The sequence below is a fragment of the Meles meles genome, chromosome 6, assembly GCF_922984935.1.
Source record: "Meles meles chromosome 6, mMelMel3.1 paternal haplotype, whole genome shotgun sequence".
In the NCBI taxonomy this organism is placed as follows: domain Eukaryota; kingdom Metazoa; phylum Chordata; class Mammalia; order Carnivora; family Mustelidae; genus Meles; species Meles meles.
In genome coordinates, this window is record NC_060071.1 from 150,552,240 (window position 1) to 150,575,252 (window position 23,013).

General features: G+C 62.5%; 2 protein-coding genes across 5 annotated transcripts; one reads left to right on the plus strand and one right to left on the minus strand.

Moving 5' to 3' along the window:
• Positions 1-1,213: 1,213 nt before the first annotated feature.
• CDCA4 (cell division cycle associated 4) lies at positions 1,214-10,679 on the minus strand. Of its 4 annotated transcripts, none has more exons than XM_046010255.1 (2): positions 10,592-10,679; positions 1,214-3,286 (listed from the first exon to the last, which is right to left on the minus strand). In XM_046010255.1, the coding sequence occupies exon 2, from the start codon at positions 3,278-3,280 to the stop codon at positions 2,555-2,557; it is 726 nt and encodes a 241-aa protein (XP_045866211.1). In that variant the 5' UTR covers positions 3,281-3,286; positions 10,592-10,679; the 3' UTR covers positions 1,214-2,554. The 4 variants fall into 4 exon arrangements, with proteins under 4 accessions (XP_045866211.1, XP_045866213.1, XP_045866212.1 ...); XM_046010257.1 differs by lacking the exon at positions 10,592-10,679 and adding an exon at positions 8,694-8,714; XM_046010256.1 differs by lacking the exon at positions 10,592-10,679 and adding an exon at positions 7,471-8,122.
• Positions 5,542-10,064, plus strand: LOC123943699 (basic proline-rich protein-like). Its single transcript, XM_046007910.1, has 4 exons — positions 5,542-5,666; positions 5,916-6,537; positions 7,375-7,488; positions 9,765-10,064. The coding sequence occupies exons 1-4, from the start codon at positions 5,542-5,544 to the stop codon at positions 10,062-10,064; spliced, it is 1,161 nt and encodes a 386-aa protein (XP_045863866.1).
• Positions 10,680-23,013: the final 12,334 nt, after the last annotated feature.

The following is a 23,013-nucleotide window of genomic DNA, read 5'->3' on the forward strand; positions in this document are numbered from 1 at the left end:
CGCAGCGCACCGACCAGGAGGGGGGACCGCGGCCGCAGCGGGGCGGGGCGGGGCGGGGCAGGGGGCGGGGCACAGCACGGAGAGTCTACTGGAGTGAACTAGGCTCAAAGTATAGAGGCCTCTCATTGGCTGGCCCGGGACGGCCTCTCATTGGCTGGGCCGGGACGGCCTCTCATTGGCTGGGCCGGGACGGCCTCTCATTGGCTGGGCCGGGACGGCCTCTCATTGGCTGAGCCGGGACAGCCTCTCATTGGCCGTGCTGTTGCCAGGGCAGGAGGAAACCTTCCTTCCTCCCGCTAGGATGGTAACCGTGTCCATGGGCAGGGCACGTCTTCCCGTGGGTCTGCAGTGGTCAGCGAGTGGCGTGGCGTGAGCGCTGGCCCCGCCGGCCTCCTGGCGCCGTTCCAAAGGAGGAGTCAGCCCTTTCACTGGTTTTGCACACCGCTTCAGGGCTCTCGCTTACCGGAGCGGTGGCCCTTACTTCCCGCTCAGAACCTGGGGAGGCAGGCGGCGCAAGGCTCAGCCTGCCGCGGGCTCCTCCGAGGGCACCGTCCCTCCCTCCAGCCCCAGGACTGGGGCAGGGAGCGAGGGCTGAACGTCGAAGCCAGTGTGGCTGGCAAGACGCCGACCTGACACATCCAAGGGAAACGGAGAGGCCCGCCGAACTGACCCGGGGAAACAGATGGGCCGGAGGGCTCCGCGGTCGCTGGAAACGAACACATTTCCGTTTTGGTTGCTGGGTAATTTTTAGTGAAGTAATGTGTACATGGCTGATACGAGAGAAAGGTCTTACGCAGGAAAGGAAACAGACCGTTTTGGCTAAGGGCAGGGTAAAGAGGAAAAAGCAGGAGAAGCAGGGGCTGGGCAGGGCTGGCGCAGGGAGCGCAGGCTTGCTTACAAACCTGTGAAAAAAATCAAAAAGGTGTGGGTGTTCCCAGCGCCCAGGGCAGGGTCACCGGGAGCACAGCAGGTACCCCAAAGCTCACTTCAGCAGCACTGCTCCGCCAACCCCACCGTCAACCACCCTCAGGGCTGAGAAGTCATATGGGACAAGTGTCCAGATTCAATCGTAGACTTAACCTCTCGGTTCTGTCCCAGCACCAGTGTCTCAGGGCAAGTGTGGGCTTTCTCCAGTCCAGTGCCCTCCCGCACACACCGGCACATGGCAGCCTCCGGCACGCCCACCCGCCCAGTGGCCACGTCAGTGTTGACCTTTTCACCAGTAAAATGGGTTTATTCGATAATGACAGAATTGCAACGTGCTAGGGCAGAACCACAGGCAAGTCCAACAAACAAACAAGAGGAACATATATGGAGAAAGGAGGACGCTGGAAGGCCTGTTTGGAACGGAAGCCCACTGGAGAGAAGCAGGAGTCCTGGGTGATGAGGGCTTGTCCCTGGCTTGCAGCGCTGGGGCTGGTACTTCCTGGTGGGGGTCGCAATGTGCACCTTTTCCGGTGGGGCCCGAAACTGAGTCTTTCCTGTTAAGGATTCTTCTGCTGGGTCTGTGACTGACAATCCTTGGTGTTCAGTGGGACAGAGTAAGGGCCCCCCGTTCGGGCCTCCCCACTCCATTTTAGTGAGGTTTCCCTTGATTAATGTCCATACAAGCCGGGGGCCCTCTACAGCGGTGAGGACAGGCCCTCTACAGCGCTGGAGGGCAGCGTCTTCCAGGGAGAGGCCCCTGGTGCTGGGAAAACTACACAAGAGGGGCCCCGAGAGTCAGATCCTCTGAAGGCACCGCCGGAGACACCTGGGGTGGCTGCGATCTTCCGATCTTCCGGTAGACAGGATCTGACCTTCACCCCCAACATATACATATAAATAGGCATAAATAAAACCTTCCAAAATCCCCACGTAACTCTACGAAGACAGGGCTGGCACAGCAGACCTGGACACGACACCCAAGAACAGAAGGTGGGGCTGTGCAAGGTGGACTGTCACAGCACAGAAGGTCACACCAACGTCTCGTGGAAATTCATGATCTAAGTACACCACCCGGAGTGAAGCTTCCTGTAAAAAAAAGTCCTTATTTAAACCTTAAAAAAAGAAATACACCAACTGCAGCTGTTCAGGTTGTAAGTTTCTAATGTAGCAGCAGAAAATGTTTATAGAAAAAATAGACTTTTAAGAAAATAGCTGAAAAAATCTAAAAAGATAAAAGTATAAAAAGTTTAAAAAATATATCTTACAACAAAATATTGCCCAAAACATATAAAACTTAATTTAAAAAAGTTCACCTATCTAGAGTTAAACCAGGCTGGATAGAGAGCCGGTGCCCCCCTCCACAGAGCGGCAGCAGGACGGGGGCAGATGCCCAGGGCCAGCAGGAGGTCAGACTGGCCCGGAAGACCAGTCTGAAGGAAAACTGGCCACTCCCCTCGGGGAGAAAGGGGACAGGCCAACCGGATGCTGTTCTGGAACGTTCTCCTCGTTCCAGCGACAAGCCAGGCGCTGAGCCAGCAGATGCAGGGCAGCAAGCATCACAGGCCAAGCACTCTGGATGCCTTAGGAATCCATCCATGACGCGTCCCATCAGGGCACAGCTGCCCGCTCAGGTCTCCACAAGGATCTCCACGGCGTGGTCCAGCTCGCCCAGATCCGACCTGCAGCTGGAACTGGGAGGCGAGGTGGCGGTGGAGGCGAAGGCCTGGAGCCCGCTGCCGGGGCCCGACGGGGTGCTGCCCACCATCCCCGTCAGCACGGCGTCCAGGTCGTAGTAGGAGCTGTCCACATCTGCAAACAGCTCTTCCACGGAACCCGAGGTTTTGCTCTCCAGCGTTTCAAAGATCTGATCCAGGGACTTCTGAAAGCCCCCTCTGCTCTCTCGAGAGCCGTCCCCTTCCCAGAGGCTGCTCTGCGGGCTCCTGGGCGCCTGTGCCGCGGGCGCCACGGCCAGTCCTGGAACCAGGTCTGGTTGGCCGTCTCCCATGTCAGGGGCAGGGCGCTCTCCCTCCTGCTCCCGCACGGAGCGGCACAGGATGTCAGTGGAGACGAGGCGGTCCAGCGGCGGCCGCCCTGCTGCCTGCGGTGCCACTGCGCGCCAGGTCCCATCCCGGGTCATCTCCTCCTGGATCTGCCGCACAGTGTTGGCGATGAGGACCGAGCGGCAGAGGTTGGGCTCCACCAGCATGTGGCACAACTGCAGTTTGACCAGGGACATGTCCAACAGGGACTGGCGCTGAAGGCTGTAGGAGGGCGTGGCCTGCGCACCCACTGGGCAGCCTTCCACGTCCTCCGGGTCCTCGGCATTTTTTCTCTTTAACCCTCGTGCAAACATTGTGCCCTGTGGAAAGCAAGGAGCATGCCATTTAGCACATTCCAGAGTCCCCAGAAGACCCTGCCCCGAGGCGGTCCGCAACTGTCAAAGACGGGCTTGGGAGAAGGACAGTCTGGTCCCGGGGGACACGGGGCCCCAGCTTCTGGGGGGAGGGCTCTGATTCACAAGGGAGCTCTAAACCACCACACAACACCCCGACCCCCCCGCCCAGTCTCCATCAGAAGAAATAAATGGGCTACAAATATGGGAAATACACTCACGATACACCCAAATTCTGGGCATCAGTGCCCACAAGGGAGGAGTGTGTGGGGGAAGCAGGACAGTTGCTGGCCCACCTGTGCCTGAGCTGACGATGGTGGGTCCCAGCCACAGGCAGCCACTGTCCCCTCAGGGCTTTCACAGCCCTGCTGAAATGGGCCCCTTGAGCCCAGAGGACTCAAGCCTTCACAGCCCAGGGCCCTGGCGGCACCCTTGGCTAGAGAGGGCTGCGGGAGGAACGACACCGGGGCTGATTCCCTGCACAACTGTGTCCCTCCCTCCTCCAAGTACAGCTGGAACTCGGCCTCACTGGGCGCAGGTGGGGCAGGTTAGGACGCACCCAGAGGCTCTGGGCGGGCACCAGTCTCCTACCACATAGCAGGCTCACCAGAACTCTGCTCTCAGAAGCCAAAATACAAGCAAACTGTTCTTCTGAACTGATTCTAGGTTGAGCGATCTCTGGAGAAACACAGTCCAGAGCAGGAAGGGTCTAGGGCCCCGACTTGGTATCTGCACCACCTGGCCAGGCACCCGGAGGGCTATGGAGCCGGCTCTCAGGGCACACCACCAGCAGCGTGTGAGGACCACCCCTTCTAGAACAAAGGCCAGCCATATGCATCAGGTTTCTCTCTTCTCAAGTTCATGAAGTAGCTAAATGTTTTTATTTCAAGTAACTTTTAGAGATTTTGTTTATTTGACACAAGAGAGAGTTAGCACGAGCAGGGGCAGCAGCAGGCAGAGGGAGCAGCAGACTCCCCAACGAGCAGGGAGGCCGATGTGTGACCCCATCCCAAGATCCTGAGATCATGACCTGAGCCGAAGGCAGACGCTTCACTAAGCTACCCCGGTGCCCTTATTTCAAATAATTAATCTGAGTTATTCATAAAGAGGGTTAAGTCTTTTAAATTTGCAAATTTTTAGACCCCCCCCCTTTTTAGAAAAAGCAGTCCAGTGGCTCTCTGTGGCTGCTGTAGGGGCTCCCGGGGAACGGGGGTGGGAGGTGCAGGGAGGGCGCCTGTGCTTTCTGTGCTCGGGCCCCAGAGCTCTGCACCCCTGCCAGGAGCCCCTCTGAGGACTCACTCCTGCCAGCCCCTGTCCCCAGGGTATCCTTTTGATGTCACAGACCTCACCCCCATCCATTCAACTTTTTTTAAATATTTTATTTATTTGACAGATAGAGATCACAAGTAGGCAGAGAGGCAGGCAGAGAGAGAGGAGGAAGCAGGCTCCCCGCGGAGCAGAGAGCCCAATGTGGGGCTCGATCCCAGGACCCCGGGATCATGACCTGAGCCAAAGGCAGAGGCTTTAACCCACTGAGCCACCCAGGCGCCCCTCCATTCAAGTTTTTAAGAGATTTTAAAAATAAAAGGACTTTGGGGGCATTTATCCTAAAGAAATGAAAGCCAACATTCACACCAAAACCTGCACAAGAATGTTCACAGCAGCTCCAACGACCCGGGGAAACAGCCCAGCAGCAGGGAGTGTCTGACGCGCGTGGGGCACCAGCCGCACAGTGCCTCGCAGCGGGAGGGCAGCGTGCCCCAGAGACCCACACCTGGAGGGGTCTTGGAGGAACTCTGCTGAGTGAGAAAGCCGATCTCAAGCTGTCGCACAAGGTACTGGAACACTCTAAGACGACCTAGACCTGAGGCGGGCGAGTGGGTCCACGAAGCTACGCATGTGCTGTGACGGCCCAGAGCCCCGCAGGCACAGCACACAGGGTGTCACGCAGCGGTGAGTTGCGGAGGACGTGTGTGTCTGGGCGCCTGACTCATGCCAACACCAGGGAGGCACGTGTACCTCCAGAGGTCTCCTCGCAGTGGCCAGAGCATCTGTGACGTCAGTGGCGGGAGCTGACTCCCTCCCGGGCGACTTTCCCCAGAACAGCCAACAGGTCTGACCCCGCGACCCTGCAGCCCGAGGCCACCGGCCGTTCTCCCGGGACCGCCACACACGCATCGACTGTTACTGAGTAAACACATGAAAGGGTTTACCGCCAAAACATGCGAAAAAGATGTCACTCGCTACTGGTAGCAAAGGGTTCCAGGTTTTTGTTTTGGCCGCAAGTGCAGCCTTTCCAGAAGCGTTTTTCTGTCCGCGCCCGCGTCAACGCCCCTGCTGAGAACCGGTGCGCACACTGCGGCCACTGTGAGACCCGGTCCAACCGGAGACCCCGCGCTGGGGAAGAGTCCGTCTCCGGGGCTCCTCTCTGGCAAGTCACTTTGCTGCTTTGCCTTTTAGTATCTGTTTTCGACCAAATCTGAACCTCCAACTCTGGGTGACCAGCGGCCAACCGAGCTCGCTCAGACGGCATAAAGAAGCCCGAGGGGCCGCCACAATGACGCACAGCCGCCCCCCGCGAGCCCTGCGTGGCCAGGGCGGTCGGCCCCGCCGGAGCCACTGGGCGCAGCGAGACCCCCAGCCCCGAGCTCCGGACGCTGCACGGAGCACACCGCCCCGGGGCCCCGCCGCCCCCTCCTCGGAAGGCCCCAGACGGAGTCCGTGAGTGGCCGGTCGGGGGGCCTCCGGCAGCGACGCTGACTCAGGCCCAGCCACAGCCCGCGGAGCCCCCGATAGCGGCGCGACACACCGCGGCAGGGCACGCGCAGGGAGGGCCGCCGCGAGGGCCCGACCAGCGCCCCCGCAGCCACCGGCCACGGCCCGTAACGGAGGCCTCGCTGCGACGGACAAGCTACGGGGAGCCGGCAGCGCCCACTGCCCGCCACAGGCCCCACGACCTCCCCGGGGAAACCGACCCCCCCCCCCCCCCCCCCCCCCGGCTCGCTCCGGCTGGGTCCGCCCACGGTCCGGCCGGTCCTGCCGCTGCGTGCCCGTCCGGTCCCCCGGGGCATACGCTGCGGGCCATCTCACCAGCCACCGGCCCCGCCGCTCCGACCACGCCCCCAGTCCCGGCCGAGACGCAGAGGCGGAGCTTGGGAGGAGAGGTGCAGGGGGCTTCTGTAAATGCAACGTCCATTGGACTAACCGAGAAGCTCAAAGTATAGAGGCTTCCCATTGGCTGAGCTGAGACTCCTCCCTTTGGCTGGGCCGGGACGGCCTCTCATTGGCTGGGCTGTTGCCGGGGCAGGAGGAAACCGTCATTCCTCCGGCTGGGATGGCAACAGTGTCCATGGGCAGGAGATGTGTCTTCCTGGTGGGTCTGCAGTGGTCAGCGAGCGGCGTGGTGTGGGCGCTGCCCCTGCCAGTCTCCCGACGCCGTTCTAAACGAGGTGTCCTTTTACTCATTTTTTACACCTGTTATTCCCAAATCTATTTTTGCTAGTAAAATAACTGACCTTCACTGTTAAGGTTAACACAGAGCAGGAAGTCAGACTTCTATCCCCATGACAACCGAGAAGTCGATGACGTCTGTAACAGACACCCCCCAGGGACAGGGCCTCGATAACTAACGGCTACCCTAATATTTGTCCCCACTTCCTAGAAAAATATAAACGTGCTGCCCACAAAACCACAAGGGCTGCGTGCTCCTCCAGCCCGCAGCCCCCATCGGGGCCCTGAAAGCCGGTTCCAGTCGGCAGTGCTGCCACTCGCCTGTCCCCAAGTGTCATTCTGCAAGCCAGGAGGTGGCCCACTCTGCGGTTGCAGCTGCTTCCAATAAACAGCCGTTGCTCTTCTCCCGCGGTTGCCTCTGTTTCCGCAGCTTACTGTACATAATTGGGAAGAGCATCAGAAATGCAAGACAAAAATCGCTAGGGGCCACCCCACAGAGAACCAGTTAGGACGCGGGTTCTTCCTAGCATCTCCCTAAGCAGGCTCTTTCTTCTCTGTGCATGAGAGCTCGCTGCCAGCTCTGCTTGTCTTACCACATCTCCCAGGACACGCAAGAGCTGACCGTCACTTCCGACAGCCTCGTGGTGACCCTCGGCTATAAAGACACTACAAGGACTGAGCCTCATTCCGTGCATACACACCACCCACGCTCTCCCCAGGTACAGTGAGGCTGGCTTCTGACTCCACGCGCTGACGCTGGCTCGACTGGACTCCTTTCAACCAGTTTCGACCAGGGCAGAGGCAGGAGCATCTGTAAGGCACGTGAGACACGTCAAGCCGCTTTCTAGGGAGGCGCCATCAGTTCACCCTGCACCAGGTTTCTCTGTATGGGTTTCTTCACATTTGCTGGTAAGTTCTGGTCCACGTTAGCCATTATCCCAGCTCCATCCTCCAGTCCTGCCATGAACCTGTCTGACCACCCGGATGTAAACATTATTTTCAGATTCAAAACAAGCAAGTCAAACAGGGACACCGTGGTGTGTCTGACAGTGGAACACCAGCAACATCCACACGGACAACACGGACAAGCCTTGTGCTATGCCTGAGCGCGAGGCAAGAACGAAGAAACGGGTGCCACAGGCTTCCATTTACATCCACTGCTGGAAGAGGTGAAGCTACGCTAAGTCCTAAAATAGCAGAACGTCACCAGCAGAGGAGCAGGGTGGGCGAGAACGCTTCGGGACGACGGAGATTCGCCCGCCGCGGCAGAAGCACGGTGTTCCTGGAGCCAGCGGACCGTGCCACTGCTAAGCGCCCACTGCACTGCACGAGGCGACACCTTCATCAGAAAGACAAATGCACGACGGCGCTGGCGTGGGGGCTCACACTACTTTACGTCTGAACCATTTTAGATGTTGCCTCCACACGCTGCCGCGTGCCTGGATCTCACTCAGCACGCCAGGACAAGTGTGTGCTCAAAGCCACTCTAATTACTCCCTTCAAATGTTCCTGAGCAACTTTAACTTTTGTTGCACTCGGTACAAGAAAACGCTGGCAGACTTGGGACCTGAGGAGGGGTCGCTCGAGGGCGGCGCATCCAATGACACGAGCTGGCGAGCTGTCGCCAGAGCCACATCGGGGTGATGGGTCAGGCAGAGGGAGGATCACGGTGGCCGATGAGGATCACCCTCCTCAGACATTTGTGTTTGGCACAAAGTCAGCAGAGTACGGATGGTTCTGAAGGCAGTGGAAGTGGGCACCCAGACCCCCTCAAGCACCACTCCTTGGGCAGCCCAGGACGGTGGCCTGGGCGCTCGACCCTTCGAACACAGCACACAGGACCTCCCACTTCCCAGGCTGTCCTAACTGCAGAGCCTGAGTCACCACGCAGTTCTGGGTAAAGAAAGCGTCGGGCATTACACACCTCCGTCCGCTCCACAGACAGCCAGAAGGGCTTGCTGAGTTCAGTCCCATCAGCTCCTCACGGGTCATGGTATTTTGCTCAAAACCCCCTGATGTCAGTGGACAAGCAGGCCGTGCAGTGTTCAGCCCTGGGTCCGAGCACAGCAGCCTCCAGACCACCAGCTGACCATACAGAGAAAACTGGAAAAGACAGAAGGACTGAGGGTCCCATGTGGTGGGTGGAGCCAGGGAAGGGCACTGTGCCTGTCCCATCAGGGTGCCCCCAAAACAAAGGGGACGGTGGCCTGGCGGACTCCTCACAGTTCATGCAAGCGGCCTCTCTCTCTCCTGCAGCTGCTCTCAGGCTCTGGCCAGCAACCCCGACTCCAGCAGAAGAGCTTGAAGAGCGGGAGACGGACCCAGCTCTGAGCTGACCCATCGTCACCACGCTCTTCATCTGCCACCAAGCATGCTCGTGACAGGTTTTCAGGCAAATCAACGTGAACTCTCAGTTTCTGTCACGCGCTCCGACTGTTTTTGAAATACCCCATCAAAGGAAAGCGGGAAGACAGAGCAAGGCTGCCGAAGTCCCGAGAAGGGCTGCTTCGGAGTCCACCGGGGCGGCCTCCTCTGCACTGTCTGAAATCCTCCTTAAGCGATTACTAAAAGAGTAATTTTGAAAAAGCAGTCCAGGTACTTTCGTTACTTGGAATGAAATACACGGACGTTCTCTGCCTGGAAACCCCTTCCCTCAGGAAGCTGAAAAAACCTGTAGCCCTCTTTCCAAGATAAAACGCGGCATTCTTTGGAGAAGGAGGTCTTCACCGACTTTTCATGCTGAGTTTCAGCTCCGGTTGTAAAACGGCAGAACGCGAAGACGAAGTTCTGCACAGCACGCGTCTAAGACAGTAAACCCCATTTTGCAAGCACAACTTCTTCTCTCCTCTTCTTTTTAAGGAACAGTTTACGTCCTGTGCAGGCAAGGCGAGGGCCACCAGAAGAGGGACCAGAGCTGGGACCCGCTCCGCTTGGACCCCGGCGACCCCCAGCGAGCTGTGACCCGGGAGCTCTCTTCCCGGACCGCGCTCTGCAGACAACGGGGAGCGGCGCTGGCCCCGGGGCGTCTGGGAGCGGCTGGGATACTTCTCCCCCACAGCTGGCCCCGTCCCGCACGGCACAGGACGCCCGCGGGAGGCGGTTCAGCGATCCGGGGATCCTCCCGCCCGCCCTGCCCGATGTCCGGCCCCACGGCCCGGGGCAGCTGCAGCCGGACTGCACGGCCGACAGGCGGGGGGAGACCACCCACGGCCGCCACCGGCGCTCCCGGGGCTCCCGGCCAGCTGCAGGGAAGCCGGGCCTGGACAGCACGGGGGGCACCGCGGAGCGCCCGTAACCTTCCCCTCCGACGCAGCGGAAGCCCCGACACAAAGGGACGGAGCCAGAGTGAACTCGGCCCTCCCGGGTGCCCGAGCGAGGGGCCGGGGGCCCGCCGTGGAAGGCGTCTGCTGCCGGCTACACCCCGCCTCGCGAAGCACCCGGGGCGCAGCCCGCGCTCGGCCTCCGGAAGGCAGACCAGGTCCCCGCGGAAGGCAGGGAGGGCGCGGGGGGCAGTGCGGCGCCGTCCGGTCCGCGCCGCACACCCCGGCCGGCGGGGCCGGCGCCGACCCGGGCCGCAGGTGGGGGTCCGCCCGTAGCCGCGGCCCCGCCCCAAGGAGCCCGCAGCGCGCAGGCAGCCCGGGGCCAGGCCCCGCTGAGCGCCTCCCTCGCCGCCCGGCAGCCCGACTTCGCCCCCGCCGCCCGAGCCCCCGCCGGGCCGGCCGCGCCGCGCCCCTCCCCCGCCGCGCCCCCGGCCCCCGGCCCCCGCGCGCCCAGGCCCGCCCGCCGCCGCACAAAGCCCGCCGCGCGCACCGGGGCGCTCACCTGGCCGCCGCCGCCGTCTGCGCCCGCGCCCGCCGCCGAGGGAGGGGCGGGGCCGCGGGGCGGGGCGGGGCGGGCCGCTCCGCGCCCACAAAGGGTCGTCATGGCGCCGGCCGCCCCGCCCGCCGATTGGCCGAGCGCGGGGGCGGGGCCTCCGGTTCAAACCGCGGGCGGGGCCCGGCGCGCGGTTCCCGCGCGGCCGCGTTGGCCGTTGGGGCCCGCGCCCTGGCCGCCCCGCCCCCTCCCGCTCCCAGGTCTCCGCGCGCGGCTGCAGCGCGCCTGCGCAGGGCCAAGGGCGGGGCGTGCAGGGAGAGGATGCGGAAGCGAGGAGGGAGCGCGGGGGCCTCGCAGCCGGACGCTGGAGGGAGGGGGCGGAGGGGGAGGAAGGAAGGGGAGGGGAGAGGGAGGTTAGGAGGGGAGTTGGGGGTGGGGGACCGGTGGGCTGCAGGGGACGGGAGGAGAGAGAGACGTTGTGGGGGTGGAAGTGAGAGCTGGGGGAGGGGAGGGGCAGGCACGTTGGGAGGGGAGTGGAGGGGGATCGGATCGGTGGGCCGCAGGGGAGGGGAGGAGGGGGCCGCAGCTCCCGGACAGTCAGCGCTCGCGACCGGGGCGTTCCCGGCTTGCACGCGAGAGACGAAGCCACAGGGGTCCACAGAAGTCTTTGTAGGGTTGTTGTTGAGGGAGCGGCCGGCCCAGGGGCAGGGGGCGGCGGGCCGGGGGGCAGCGGCCGGGGGCCGGGGCGCGGGGGGCGGCCTGCCCTCCCCCGGGCAGGGGGCGCGAGGCGGGGCTCCGTCCAGGGTCCTGGGATCGCGACCTGAGCTGAAGGCAGACGCTCGAGCGGCCGATCCCCCGGCGCCGTGTCTCCTAGAGGAGGGTTTCCCGTGGAAGGAGGTCGTCAGACAGCCCCGACTCGGTTCGCTGGGGCGGCGTGGCCGGAGGGACGGCGGGGCTCCGGCCCGAGCACGTAGACCTGCGCCCCAGCCGCGTGGGAAGTGGCGTCAGGAGCCCTCGGGTGAGGCGGGCTGCTCGTGCGGACACCAACGGGAAGGGGCTTGGCTGAAGTGGAGGAGCCCTGGGCCGGGGAAGGTGACGCGGTGGGAGGGGCGGGCAGGAGCCCACTGGACACTGCGCAGAGGAGAGGCAGGTGCTGAGTGGGGCTTGGAGGGCAGGCGGGGAGCACGTAGGGGTGGAGCGGGGAAACTGGAACGTCCCCCTTGGCTCCTGCCGTGCTGGGCGTCGGGGGACCGGGGTCTGTGACTCGCACAAATGTCAATGTTCGCGGGACAAACGGTGGAAGAGCTGGGGGGACGGTCGTCCCTCGCCATACGCCACACAAAATTCCTAGTGCACGGCCAGCCTGCACGTGACAGCAAGATGAGCTGGACACAGGACACTCGGCGGGCTCGGAGTGAAGGGGAGAACAGGCCCTTTCCTGGAAGAAGGGCCTTCAGTCCCGGGCGAAGGACCCTGTGTGTCCCAGCTGTGCAGGAGGGGCCTCCTGCTGTGGCACCGCCGAAGTCAGAACTACTGTGTGCGGTCAGCCTACCCGAGCCGCCAGTCTCCTTCACCCACAGTGTCCAGAAAATGAAAAATTAAGGGAGCCTGGTGGATCGGGATCGAGCCTCGCATCAGGCTCCCTGCTCGGGAGGGAGCCTGCTTCTCCCTCTGCCTCTGCCTGCTGCTCTGCCTACTTGTGCTCTCTCTTTCTCCCTGTTAAATAAATAAAAATAAGAACCTTTAAAAAAATCTCCCACTGCCCCTGCTTGTGTTCCCTCTCTCGCTGTCTCTCTCTCTCTCTGTCAAATAAATAAATAAATAATCTCAAAAAAAAAAAGAAAAATTAACAGACATACCAGGACATGAAACCTAATTTGGGGAAAATACAAGGCACACCCCCCCCAAACAACGAACAGATACTGGGCTCACAAGTGATCCTGATATCGGAGTTTTTGGACTTTTAAAAACAGCAATCATTTTACTCATGAAAGTTAATGATAAGGAGAACAGGAATGTATTAAAACGACTCATGGAGGAAATGGGTTTCTGGATAATAGAGAAGGAACTTTTCTCAACGAAGGGGACAGCATGACCCGTGACGATAACACCCAGAAAGGAGGCCAGAAGGAGGACTCCCAGGCTGCTGGCTCTCACAGCCACCCTTGAAACTTCCAGACGGTATCAGCAACTCAAATCCCACGATGTGCAGAAAAGAAGGTAGAGCACCACCAGAGCAGGGCTGCTCCGGGACCCGGAGCGTCGACACTCCAAAACCACACCTGTTCACAAAATGAAGGTAGAGCTGGAAATCCCGACAGGTGGGAAGAACCCCTGATGACACTCAACCCCCGTTCACGACAAAGTACTCGCCAAACTGAATGCGCGAGTGTAGGTTGGGAATGGCCCACGACACCCCCCACCTCTGACACCCACTGCAAGTTTGGGGCCACCACGACCACCCTCGGTTCAATAATTCACTACAAAGACTCACTAAACTCGCCAAAACGCACATTTGCAGTCGTGGTTTATTACTGTGAAAGTCCTGCAGGGGCAGGGTCCAGGCGACCCCCCCCCAGGCCTTCCACACCAAATGGCCCAAACCTCCCCCACCCCCCAGCAGCAGTCACCCCTGGCAGGCAGGACATCCCAGGGGGCTGGGGATCCCCAGTCAGGGCCCAGGGGCAGAGACCAGACCACCTTGGGCAAGGTTCAAAGGGAATCCCCTTGCCTGAATGAAGCCTATTTACAAACCACCTACAAGGTGACCCTGTGGTGCCGTAGCGAAACTATGGGCCGCCTCCTGTGATAAGGAATTAGGGCAGGTTTCTGCCCGCATCGAGCGGAGGTCTGGGGGGGCAAGCAGGCAGAAGAACCAGAAGGTATAAGGACCCGAAAGGAGCTGGGGTCATTATTCCCAGATCAGTTTTTGGGTATAGAAAAGCCAAAGAATCTCGTCTTAGCCAGCATGGTTGGTCACCCACAGAGGTGTTGCCATGTAGCAATGCGGGGCGTGGGGGGGGGGGGAACGACACCCTTCCATCCATAGCAAATCTCCACATAAAGAGGTCAAATGAATGAAAAATTAGGCATGACCATCAGATAATCCTATTTCCATATACAAGTAAGCCAGTATAGAATTTCCAAAAAAAAAAATGTTTTAATGATACCATTTGCAAAGCACCGAAAACGTCAGCACCAGCTGTATGTAGCTAGATGCACACGGGCTGTCCCGGGAAGAGCGGGCACCACCGGGGAGAGCAGTCAGGGACTAAGCTGGGGAAATGGCAGTTCCCCGGCCGGAAGACCCCGCTGGAAGGACAGCGGTTCTCTCAAACGTACTGTAGTGTCCGTGCGATCCCAGCAGAAACCCTAACTTGTTTTCCTGGAGACTGACGAGTTCATTCTAAAATCTGCAGGGAGGGGCGCCTGGGTGGCTCAGTGGGTTAAGCCTCTGCCTTGGGCTCAGATCACAGTCTCAGGGTCCTGGGATTGAGCCCTGCTTCAGGCTCTCTGCTCGGCAGGGAGCCTGCTTCCCCCTCTTTCTCTGCCTGCCTCTCTGCCTACTTGTGATCTCTGTCTGTCAAATAAATAAAATGTTTTTTCAAAAATAAATAAAATCTGCAGGGAAAGGCCCGGGGCGGGGGGCGAGCCGATACCGTCCTAAAGGGCATCCCGGCCCTTGAGCTGGGACAGCCACCCCGGAGAACCCCAGGGCAGGAGTGCACACGGCCCAGCGGCCAGAGCTGTGCCCAGCAGAGGCAGGACACGTGTTCACAAAAACGCTGGCGCACGAATGTTGGTAGAAAGGACCCTTGGGGCGCCCAGGGGGCTCAGTGGGTGAAGCGTCTGCCTTCTGCTCTGGTCACAATCCAGGGGTCCTGGGAATGAGCCCCACATCAGCAGGGATCCTGCTTCTCCCTCTCCTGCTCCCCCTGCTTGTCTTCTCTCTCTCTATATCAAATAAATAAAATTAAAAAAAAAAAAAGGCCTCCTCCGTTATAGCCCCAAACGGACAAACGGAGAGCAGCCCCGTGCCCGCGCTGGAGAGCAAGCCGGGCCAGATGAGCACGGCCGGCGCGGGTGGAGAGCAGGCGGTGGCAGGGCACGGAGGAAGAAGCCCCTCCCACAGGTGCGAAATTCTGAGCGGGGGGTGGGGGGGGGCGCCGACCTGTGCAAGGGGCACAATGGGGTGGGGCGCGGCCCAGCGAGATTTCTGGGACCCCATGACTGTGCATACTTGATCTCAGGGCAGGGCTTTCTCACTGGGAGCATTCTCTCTCAAAGGCGGCGTCTGCAGAAGGCTGGTCCCCAGGCCCCCAGTCTCCGGCCATGCACAGTCGCAGACCCTCAGAATTACGGGCCACACGTGTGTATGACCCGGTCCAAGAGTCCAGTCCTTCCTGTAATAAGACCACACTGTGGCTGTCCGGCCTCCCAGCAGAGCCCCTTCCTAGGGGAGCACGTGCCCAGCCCCCTCCAGGCGGGAGGAGGGCAGCCACAGTCCCCGTGTGGGGACTGACACAGTCCCGCCAGGCTGACACCTGGGCTCTCCTGGGGCCACGCCCTGGAGGTCCACCTGTCTGCCCCAGTCTCATGGGTAGAGGTGAGGTCATGGGGTGGAGACAGGCCCAGGCACAGAGGAGACTGCGAGGCCGTGGGCCAGGTGACCCTGTCCCAGAGATGCTCCAGGCCTGCCTGCTGGCAGGGACCCTCGCCAGACCCCAGCCCTGACACCCTGACACCCTTCCCGGCATCTCCTGTCCATTCCTGGAGGGGATCCCCCTGACCCGTCCGGAGTCCTCCCTGAGTCCTTCAGATGTGGCCAGAGTCGGAACTGCGCTCTGACGAGAGACCTCCTCGTTGCTGTGAGTGTCCCTGTGTGCCTCGTTTGGGGGAGCTCTCCCCACGACACACCTTTTGGTACCCAGAATCCCAGGAGTTTCCCCACCGGACTCTGTGTTGTCTACAAAAAACCCAGGATGACGCAAAGAGGAGCTTTCCTCTACCTCGTCTGGTGTTCACCCGGCAGAGCTCCTGCCCGGACGCTGGAAGACGCGTCCGCTCCCCGCTGCGTCGGAAAGGGCTGCGGGAACGGAAACCCACCCTGCTCCCAGGAAGGGAGGGTGGGCCAGGTCTGGGGGGCAGGGAGTCTGGCCTCCTCCCGGCACCCCCAGCCCCCGCGGGCCTCTGTCTGCACGACTCCCCTGCCTGGGGCTCTGTCCAGGGACCCCGTTGTCCTCTCCTGTACAAACAGCTGCCCAGCTTCTGTGTCCTGCCCAGGTGAACAGCCCAGACCCTCTCGGTGCCCCAAGTAACGCTCTCCCACGGCCAGGTGTCGGCCTTTGGTGCCACCAGTCCCAGCCAAGCAGGGGGCCCCACCCCCCCATGTGGGTCCAGGCCTCAGGGGCAGGCGGAAGGGCATGGGCTGGCACCTGAAATCCGCCCATGGCAGCCCATCCCCCCAGCACAGCCTTGGGGTGCCCATGGGCCCATGGGCCCTGAATACACAGATGCCACCAGACCTGGGTGGGCAGGTCCTGTAGGTGGGTGCCCTGGAGGGCTGGGATGAGATTATATTGAAGGGGCCCAGGCTTCCTTACGCGGGCAGCCACTAGTGATTTCCATGGTCACCATCACCATCCACATCGGCCGCTGGGTGGCCCCATGTCCAGACTCCCCGGACGCCGGGGGCCACCTGCCTGCCCTTCCTCCGGCCCCTCTCGCTGGTTCCTCCTCCTCTCCCTGCAGACGCTGGGGTGCTCTGGGGCCCGGGCCTCAAACCACGTCTGTGCACACCCACTTCCTGGGCTGCCTCACCCAGGCCCCCAGTGAAGCGCCATCGACCCCACAGCAGAGTGGACGGCGCCCGATGGTCCCGTCTCCCGTCACGTTCACCCACCACCGGGGCAGACGGGGCTCTGCCAGCGGGTCCCCAGGACTTCCTGCACCAACCCAGAACCTGGGACCGCGGCCGTGGCACGTTGCCAGTCTGTGGCTGTGTTGTTCTGTGGCAGGGTGACCCACACACCCAGATTTCTGCAAGGGCCCGACCCGGTCAAATGAGCCCCCGAAAGAGCCCGGCGGCAGAAGGGGAGGCCACAGAGGTCCAAGCAAGACAAGGACGGGGGCGCCCACCTCCGCTGGTTTTGAGGAGGGAGGGGCCGCGAGAGAAGGTGTGTGGGCACCCCGCACCGCCGAGGGCAGCCCCTGGCAGGCCGGCAGCCACGGGAAGTGGGGCTTTCCGCCTGGCGACCCACAACAGCAGGAATGGAGCCCGGCACCCGCTTGAGCGTGCAGGACCCCAGCTTCAGCCGAGGATGTTCCGGCCGCATGCCTGATCCGTGCCGCACGTCTGACCTGCGGACGGCCAGCGGTGCCCCCAGAGCCACCCCTCCTGTCTCACCCCTCCATGTCTCATAGACGCTGGCAAAGTCACACGCCTGAAACAAAAGTGTCGTGTTTCCATGGCCAGTCCAGTCAGCCACCTGCGGCTCGGCCAAAGACCTCGGGGTCCTCCCAACACCCCTCTTCTGCTCATACCCACCTCGCATCTGCCAGCCTCTCGGCAGAGGAAGAATCAGCCCATGCGTGCCGGGCCACCTGCCACCGCCTTGCTCCGAGCTGCGCCGGGACTGTCCTCCCGCGGCAGAGCCTGCTCCCACGTTCCAGCCGGACTGTCGGCCTCGCGGCCAGTGACTCCGGTGGGTGCGTGACGCAGGCACTAGCTGGTCCGGGAGAGTAAGGGGCAATGCTGGGGTGTGACTCCGGGGCGGGTGGCTGCAGGCCGCCGGGACAGGCTCCTCCGTGGGGACAGGCACTGCGGCGGGGACTGGGGAGCAGAGCTCTTAGGAGTGGGCCGAGAGCCCGTGAGTGCGGAGACACCTGGCGTGGAGCTCTGGGCCATCAAACGGGGCCTGGCCCTGACCCACCTGCACCACCGCGGTGCCCGGCCCGCGAGCCAGGCCCGTGAGGAAGACGGACCCGCAGCCGCACGCGGGGTGTGTAATTCTCCACGACATGACCTGAGTGGGAGGCAGCTCTCTGGGCTCCTGCGTTCTGCCGTCTCCTGAGCAGAGGCCTTGGCAGCTCTTACCAGGGTCGCTGTGAGCAGATCACCGGGAAGGACAGACAGCATCGACTCTCCCTCGAGGGGGAGGACAGACCTGCTGTCCGGGATCCCGCGGATGCTTCGGCCCGGGGCGGGTGAACAGGCTTGACCCCAGCGCCCTGGAAGCCTAGTGTCGTCCAGACGCAGGCTCCGCCCTGTGCGCACCACATCCGCCCGGGGCCCGAGGGAGGCGGCCTGAAACGGACCCGCTGCACCGCGCGTGACCGGCTCCCGTGTCCCAGGTCTTGGCCAGCATCCCTGACACGGAGCGCCCCTGCCACTTGCAAGCAGGTGAAACCTCAGCCCCTTCAGGCTTGACACTCAGCTCCTTTCCCTCCTTCCCCTTCCCTCCTCAGAAACCAGCCTCTGGCCACCACGCCCGCAGGTAAATCCTGAGTGCCGAAGGCAAGGGGAAGGGGCGCGAGGACAGGCGGCTGCCGGGTCAGGCCGGGGCCAGACGTCACAGAGCACACTCGGTGTCGTGCACACAGACGTGGAGAGATGCAGACGCGCCCGTGTGGTTTGTGGAGGCGCACACACCCCGTCCAGGCTGGAACCGGCTGCCCGGCCCCAGAGCGCATCCCGGCCCCGCTCTTGCTCTCGCCGCTCTCCGCAGAGAGGAGCCGGGGCTCCTCAGAGGAAAGGCTGAGCCGAGTCAGCTCAGCACCCGGTCCCAGAAGGTCAGGACGCGTCCACACAAAGCGAGATGTGTCAGAAGGATGCAGGAACCCGCTGGAACTTAGGGACGGCGGTGCCTGGAGCAAAGCAGCGTCCAGAATCCGTGCCGACGCACTTCCAGGAAGAAGAGCGCGCACCCCCGAGATGGAAGTCCCCAGCCTCGTCGAGCTGCTCCCACACTCTCTCTCCACAATCTGCTCATGAACGACGGAGCGCAGCGGGCTCATCAGCTCTCTCCACGCCGGGGCTGCTGGCAGGTGTCGTCCTACCCCAGCAACAGGCCGCCAGGCCACCGCAGGAGCCGTGCTGGGCTCCACGGGCAGTGGGTGATGGGGAGCACGGGGACTCCCTCCAGCGGCCTGCAGACAGGCGGCAGCACAGGAGACCAGCAAGCCGAGGCGGGGGATGCTCTGCAGAGATGCCAGAGGACGTCACCGAGACAGTGCGCGCTACATCAGCGGCGATTGATCTCCTGACCCCGAAGGTTGCACACAGTTATGCACAGTCCCGTGGCTCCGAAAACACTCTCTCGGGTGTTGAGGGCAACGGGCGTTGTGTCTGCAACTTATTCTCGGACGGCGCAGAAATAATTATAACGAGGAAAGGGCGACAATCAGGGAATCTTCAGGAAGAGAGAGAGAACCCAGAGTGTTTTTGTACTAAGTGTACCACTTTTCTATAAATTGGAAATTATTTTGAAATAAAAAGTTGGATAAAAGCAAACAATTCCACATAGTTTCCACAGTGGCCTAGGTAGGCAAGTAAATGTTTAGGAATAGTCTGGACGGTTGTGCAAAAGCGTGTAACCTCTGCCGTCCAAGGAGAGCAGGATCGCAGGCTGTGGTGGGGAGAGTGCCCGCGGGGCCTGCTGTCTGCAAGGACGAACGTGGGCAGCTGTGTGAGCAGACGTGGGGCTGGCAGGAGGGAGAGAGCAACAGGAGACACAACGGGGAGTGCTCATGTGGGAGAGCTGAAGGAGGGGACAGCGGGGTGGGGGCGGCTGCCCCTCCTTCGAGCAGAGCAGGCCCCGGGCACAGGAGCAGTGGTGGACTGCAGGGGAGCATCACTAGCCCTGATGAGGCCAAGGAGTGGGATGAGCAGGGCCTCCCCTTTGTGCGTTCTGCTTCGATGGCTTTGCCCACAGTCTCAGAGTGGCTGCTGCAGCTCCGGACCTTGCACCTGGCCTCACAGCTGGTCCAGGGGAAGGGAGAGCCTTTCCTCCAGGAAGCAAACTGAATCCCTGGCCCACCTCTCACTGGCCGGAATGGGATAGGAGCCTTTCTGACGGCACGGGGCAGAGAGCAGAGGTTCTCAGTGTGTGGACTTCAGGACCTCCTGGGAACTTGCTACAGATGCGAATTCTCCGACTCAGGAAGGTGGGGCTGGGTCCCTTCCCTGCTTTACCAGGCCCCCTGGGTGATCTGGAAGCAGGCTGCCCTTGGAAGAACCATCGGAGCCCACCCCGGGCCCACACCCAGGGGCAGAAGGGGCAGGCGGGGCAGGGCTGCTCCTCTCCAGGCCATGATTGTGACGGAGGACAGTGACTTCTCCTGAGTCAGCCCTGCTGACCTCCCCAGCTGACTGCCCGGGGCTGAGGCTGCTGGAAGGTGGACCCTCGGCCGCCCTGCCTGCTCCCCTCCCCGTTGTCTCAAACCGCAAGGGGCTGGGTCGGGGCCTCTCCCGGCCGTGGGGGCTGGGGTTCTCAGCCCGCCCTCCTTTGAGCCACGGTGGCCCCGGACTGCCCCTTTGGGACATCACCTCCGGAGGGGCCCTGGACGCTGTGGTGGTCACCCCCTCCCCTCCCAGCCCCTGGCAAACCCTCCTCGGCTCTGTCCTTACAGAGTCCCCGGTTCTGGGGCATTTCACAGAACTGGAACCCCACTGGCTGTGACCTCTCGTGTCTGCTCCCGTCATTCAGTGGTGCTCTCGGTCCCTCCGCGATGCCGCCTGTGTCCCACCGTGGGAAAGTCCAGCCCGTGTCCAGCCTCTGGCCATTGAGAGTGGCCGCGGGCGCCCTAGGGGGCGGTGCTGCTGGGCGGGGGTGGCTCCTGGGGAGCTGACGGAGGACCGCCAGGCTGTTTCCCGAAGCAGCCGCACCCGCTAGGTTACCGCCAGCTCTGGGCGGGAGCTCGGCCCTGGCCACACCAACACCTGTCCCCTCTGACCCGCTCTCCGGAGCAAGGGACCCTGTCCTGAAGGAGGTGTGCTGGACGCGTCCTGGGAGGGCTTCCTTGGCCACCGCTCGCCTGGCCGCCGCCACGTTGCCCTGCCCAGGGGGCTGAGTCTCTGCCCGGTGGCCTCCACCCTCTCGCCTCACCCCTGCCCCAGCCGCATCTCACTGGTGGGGGGCCGGGGAGGGGCTGATGTCACTGACAACAGTACTGTGGCTGTCCCTTGTCACCAGGACTCAAGGCCACTCGCCGTTCCTCTTCTTCTCAGACCCAGCTCCAGGCCCAGGGGGCTTTTGGCGTCAGCCCCGAGGTGGCTGGTCTCCGCATGTCCTGTCTGTGGTCCCCAGGCCTTCCTCCTGGAGGGCCAGCTCCGGCCCCTGCGGCGGTGCTGCCCCCTGGTGTCTGCGCGCTGCACCTCCAGGGCCGCCCCCGGAACGCCTGGCCTTTGTCAGGAATGGACCTGGCATCCTCCCCAGACGCCAAGACCAGCGTCTAACTGACTCCGGGCACACCCTCATGTCAGGCCAGCTTGGGCCAGGGACATGCATGATCTCAGTGTCCCCAGCAGCCTGGGCAGGTACTGTGGCCCTTCCTGAAAATGGTGGAGACAAAGGGGAAGGAACGTCTCCGCAGAGCCGTCCTGCCGACCCCTGAGTCAGAGGGCGTGCGGAGAGCGCACCTGCGTCCAGAGCTTGGGGTTCTGTCGGGATGTCCGTGGCCAGTGCTCCGCACTCGCTGGGCATCACCCAGGAGGGCCTGCACGTGGGCTGCCCCAAGACCCTTCCCTGCAGCCTCCCTTCCGAGGTCAGAGGCTTCAGGCTGGGGGAACTGCAGCCCTTCTAGACCAACTGCGGACCATGGCACCCCAGAACTCCCAGGCCACGTGCCCCGCTGTTTGGCTTCTCCTGAGGGACGTGCCCAGGGTGCCACCAGCAGGGTCAGGAGCCTGGGGTGGGCTGAGGAGGGGCCCGACCTGTGCACCTGTCAGGGCAGGAAGCAGGAGGACATCTGGTCCATGTGGGCCCTGAAATGTGGGGTGAGCCTGGCTGGGTTCCCGGCCAGCACCGAGCTCACCCACACACGTGACCCTTGGTCCCCCTCGGTTCCTCGAGGAATAGGAAGGGGATGATTCAGGCACAGGTCCTGTCCCGGGAGCCGATGGCAGGATGCTCCCTATCCCGGGGAGCCCACCCTGTCTGGACACACTTGAGGAGAGAGCCCAGGAGGGTAGGGTGTGGGCATGCGCCCCAGGTGGTGGGGGCCGTGCTGCAGGGGCCTCTGGGCTCCCACCTCCAGCATAGTGCAGGGACTGATGGCGCGGGAGGAGCGAGGCCCAGAGTGAGCGTGCGTGAGAGGGAGCAGGTGGCTGGGCGAGGAAAGGTCTCGTGCGCGGATCCCTGGTCTGGTCACTAGCACTCGGCAAGCCCATGGCTCACCAGAGTCGTTTCCGTGAACAACGTGAGTCCGATGGAAAGGTGAAGGGTCTGCGGTCAGTGAGTGAAGGCAAGGCCGGCGCTTGTCGTCGAGAGGGGGAGCACGGCCAGGAGGGGCTGACGCAGCCTGTCCCTGGCCCCCAGGCCAGCCCTCGCCCGCGTCCCCAGCTGCCCCATCCAGCTGGGATTCGGGCCCACCGCCCTCTGCCTGCTGCCCCCAAGACTTGCCCTGGGTGCCCCCGCACCCGGCATGTACCTGACCCACGGCATCGGGGGCCCCTTAGCAGCCCCCCAGCTAAGGTGGACGCAGCCTGCACACCGTGGACAGAGGATTGGTTGGTGTCTGAGTGCGGACACCCAAGCTGGCCCTCAGCACAGAGCTTCTCCTCGTCCCCAGTGGTCACTGTCCCTCCTCACACACATTTTCTAATTTCATGTGTCCCATGCCGTCACTGCAGACCCCCCCGAGGCCCCCCCCAGGGAAGGAGACCCTCCAGGTCACCCCTTCTGACCCTGGACCCCGGTTCACCCTGCCCCAGCCCCGCCTGCCCTGGCTGCAGCCTCCAGACCCCGCCCACCGCGGCCCCGCCCACAGCCGGCCCCGCCCATAGCCCCGCCCACGCACCGGCCTTCCTGGGACCTCTCCATCACCAGGGCACAGGCTGCCCCAGCGCCACGCGACTGGCCACCTGAGGAGGCGTCCATGGGACCCCTCGCCCAGAGCTGGGGCCGCCCGCCGTCCTTCCCTCCTGTCTTGAAAACGCTGGTCCCAGGGCAGTACCGAGGCTCCAGGACCAGGCGGCTTGTGGCAGCTTTTCAGGCTGAAGCATGGAAGCTTGGAAAGACCAGGAAGACCCCCCAGCTGGGACACTTGTGCTCCTGCCAGGGGCCCTCGACAGCCTGGTCACCCTGGTGCCCAAGGGGCAGGCTCAGCTCCCGGAGGAAAGAGGACAGAGGGTGGTCGCCCCGGCAGGGCACACAGGGCCGGCAGCACCTGTGAGTCCAGATGGCCCCTGGAGCCGAGTGGTCCTGGGATCG

Bases quoted from the DNA above. Each gene is read 5' to 3' on its own strand.
- CDCA4 (XM_046010253.1), bottom strand. From the start codon at position 5,497: ATGCGTGTGTGGCGGTCCCGGGAGAACGGCCGGTGGCCTCGGGCTGCA. The intron at 3,287-5,338 runs GTACACGTGCCT...TGCTTTCCACAG, and splicing joins CTGCGAGGAGACCTCTGGAG to GGCACAATGTTTGCACGAGG.
- LOC123943699 (XM_046007910.1), top strand. From the start codon at position 5,542: ATGCGAAAAAGATGTCACTCGCTACTGGTAGCAAAGGGTTCCAGGTTT. The intron at 5,667-5,915 runs GTGCGCACACTG...CTGCGTGGCCAG, and splicing joins AACGCCCCTGCTGAGAACCG to GGCGGTCGGCCCCGCCGGAG. The intron at 7,489-9,764 runs GTACAGTGAGGC...CGCGCTCTGCAG, and splicing joins ACCACCCACGCTCTCCCCAG to ACAACGGGGAGCGGCGCTGG.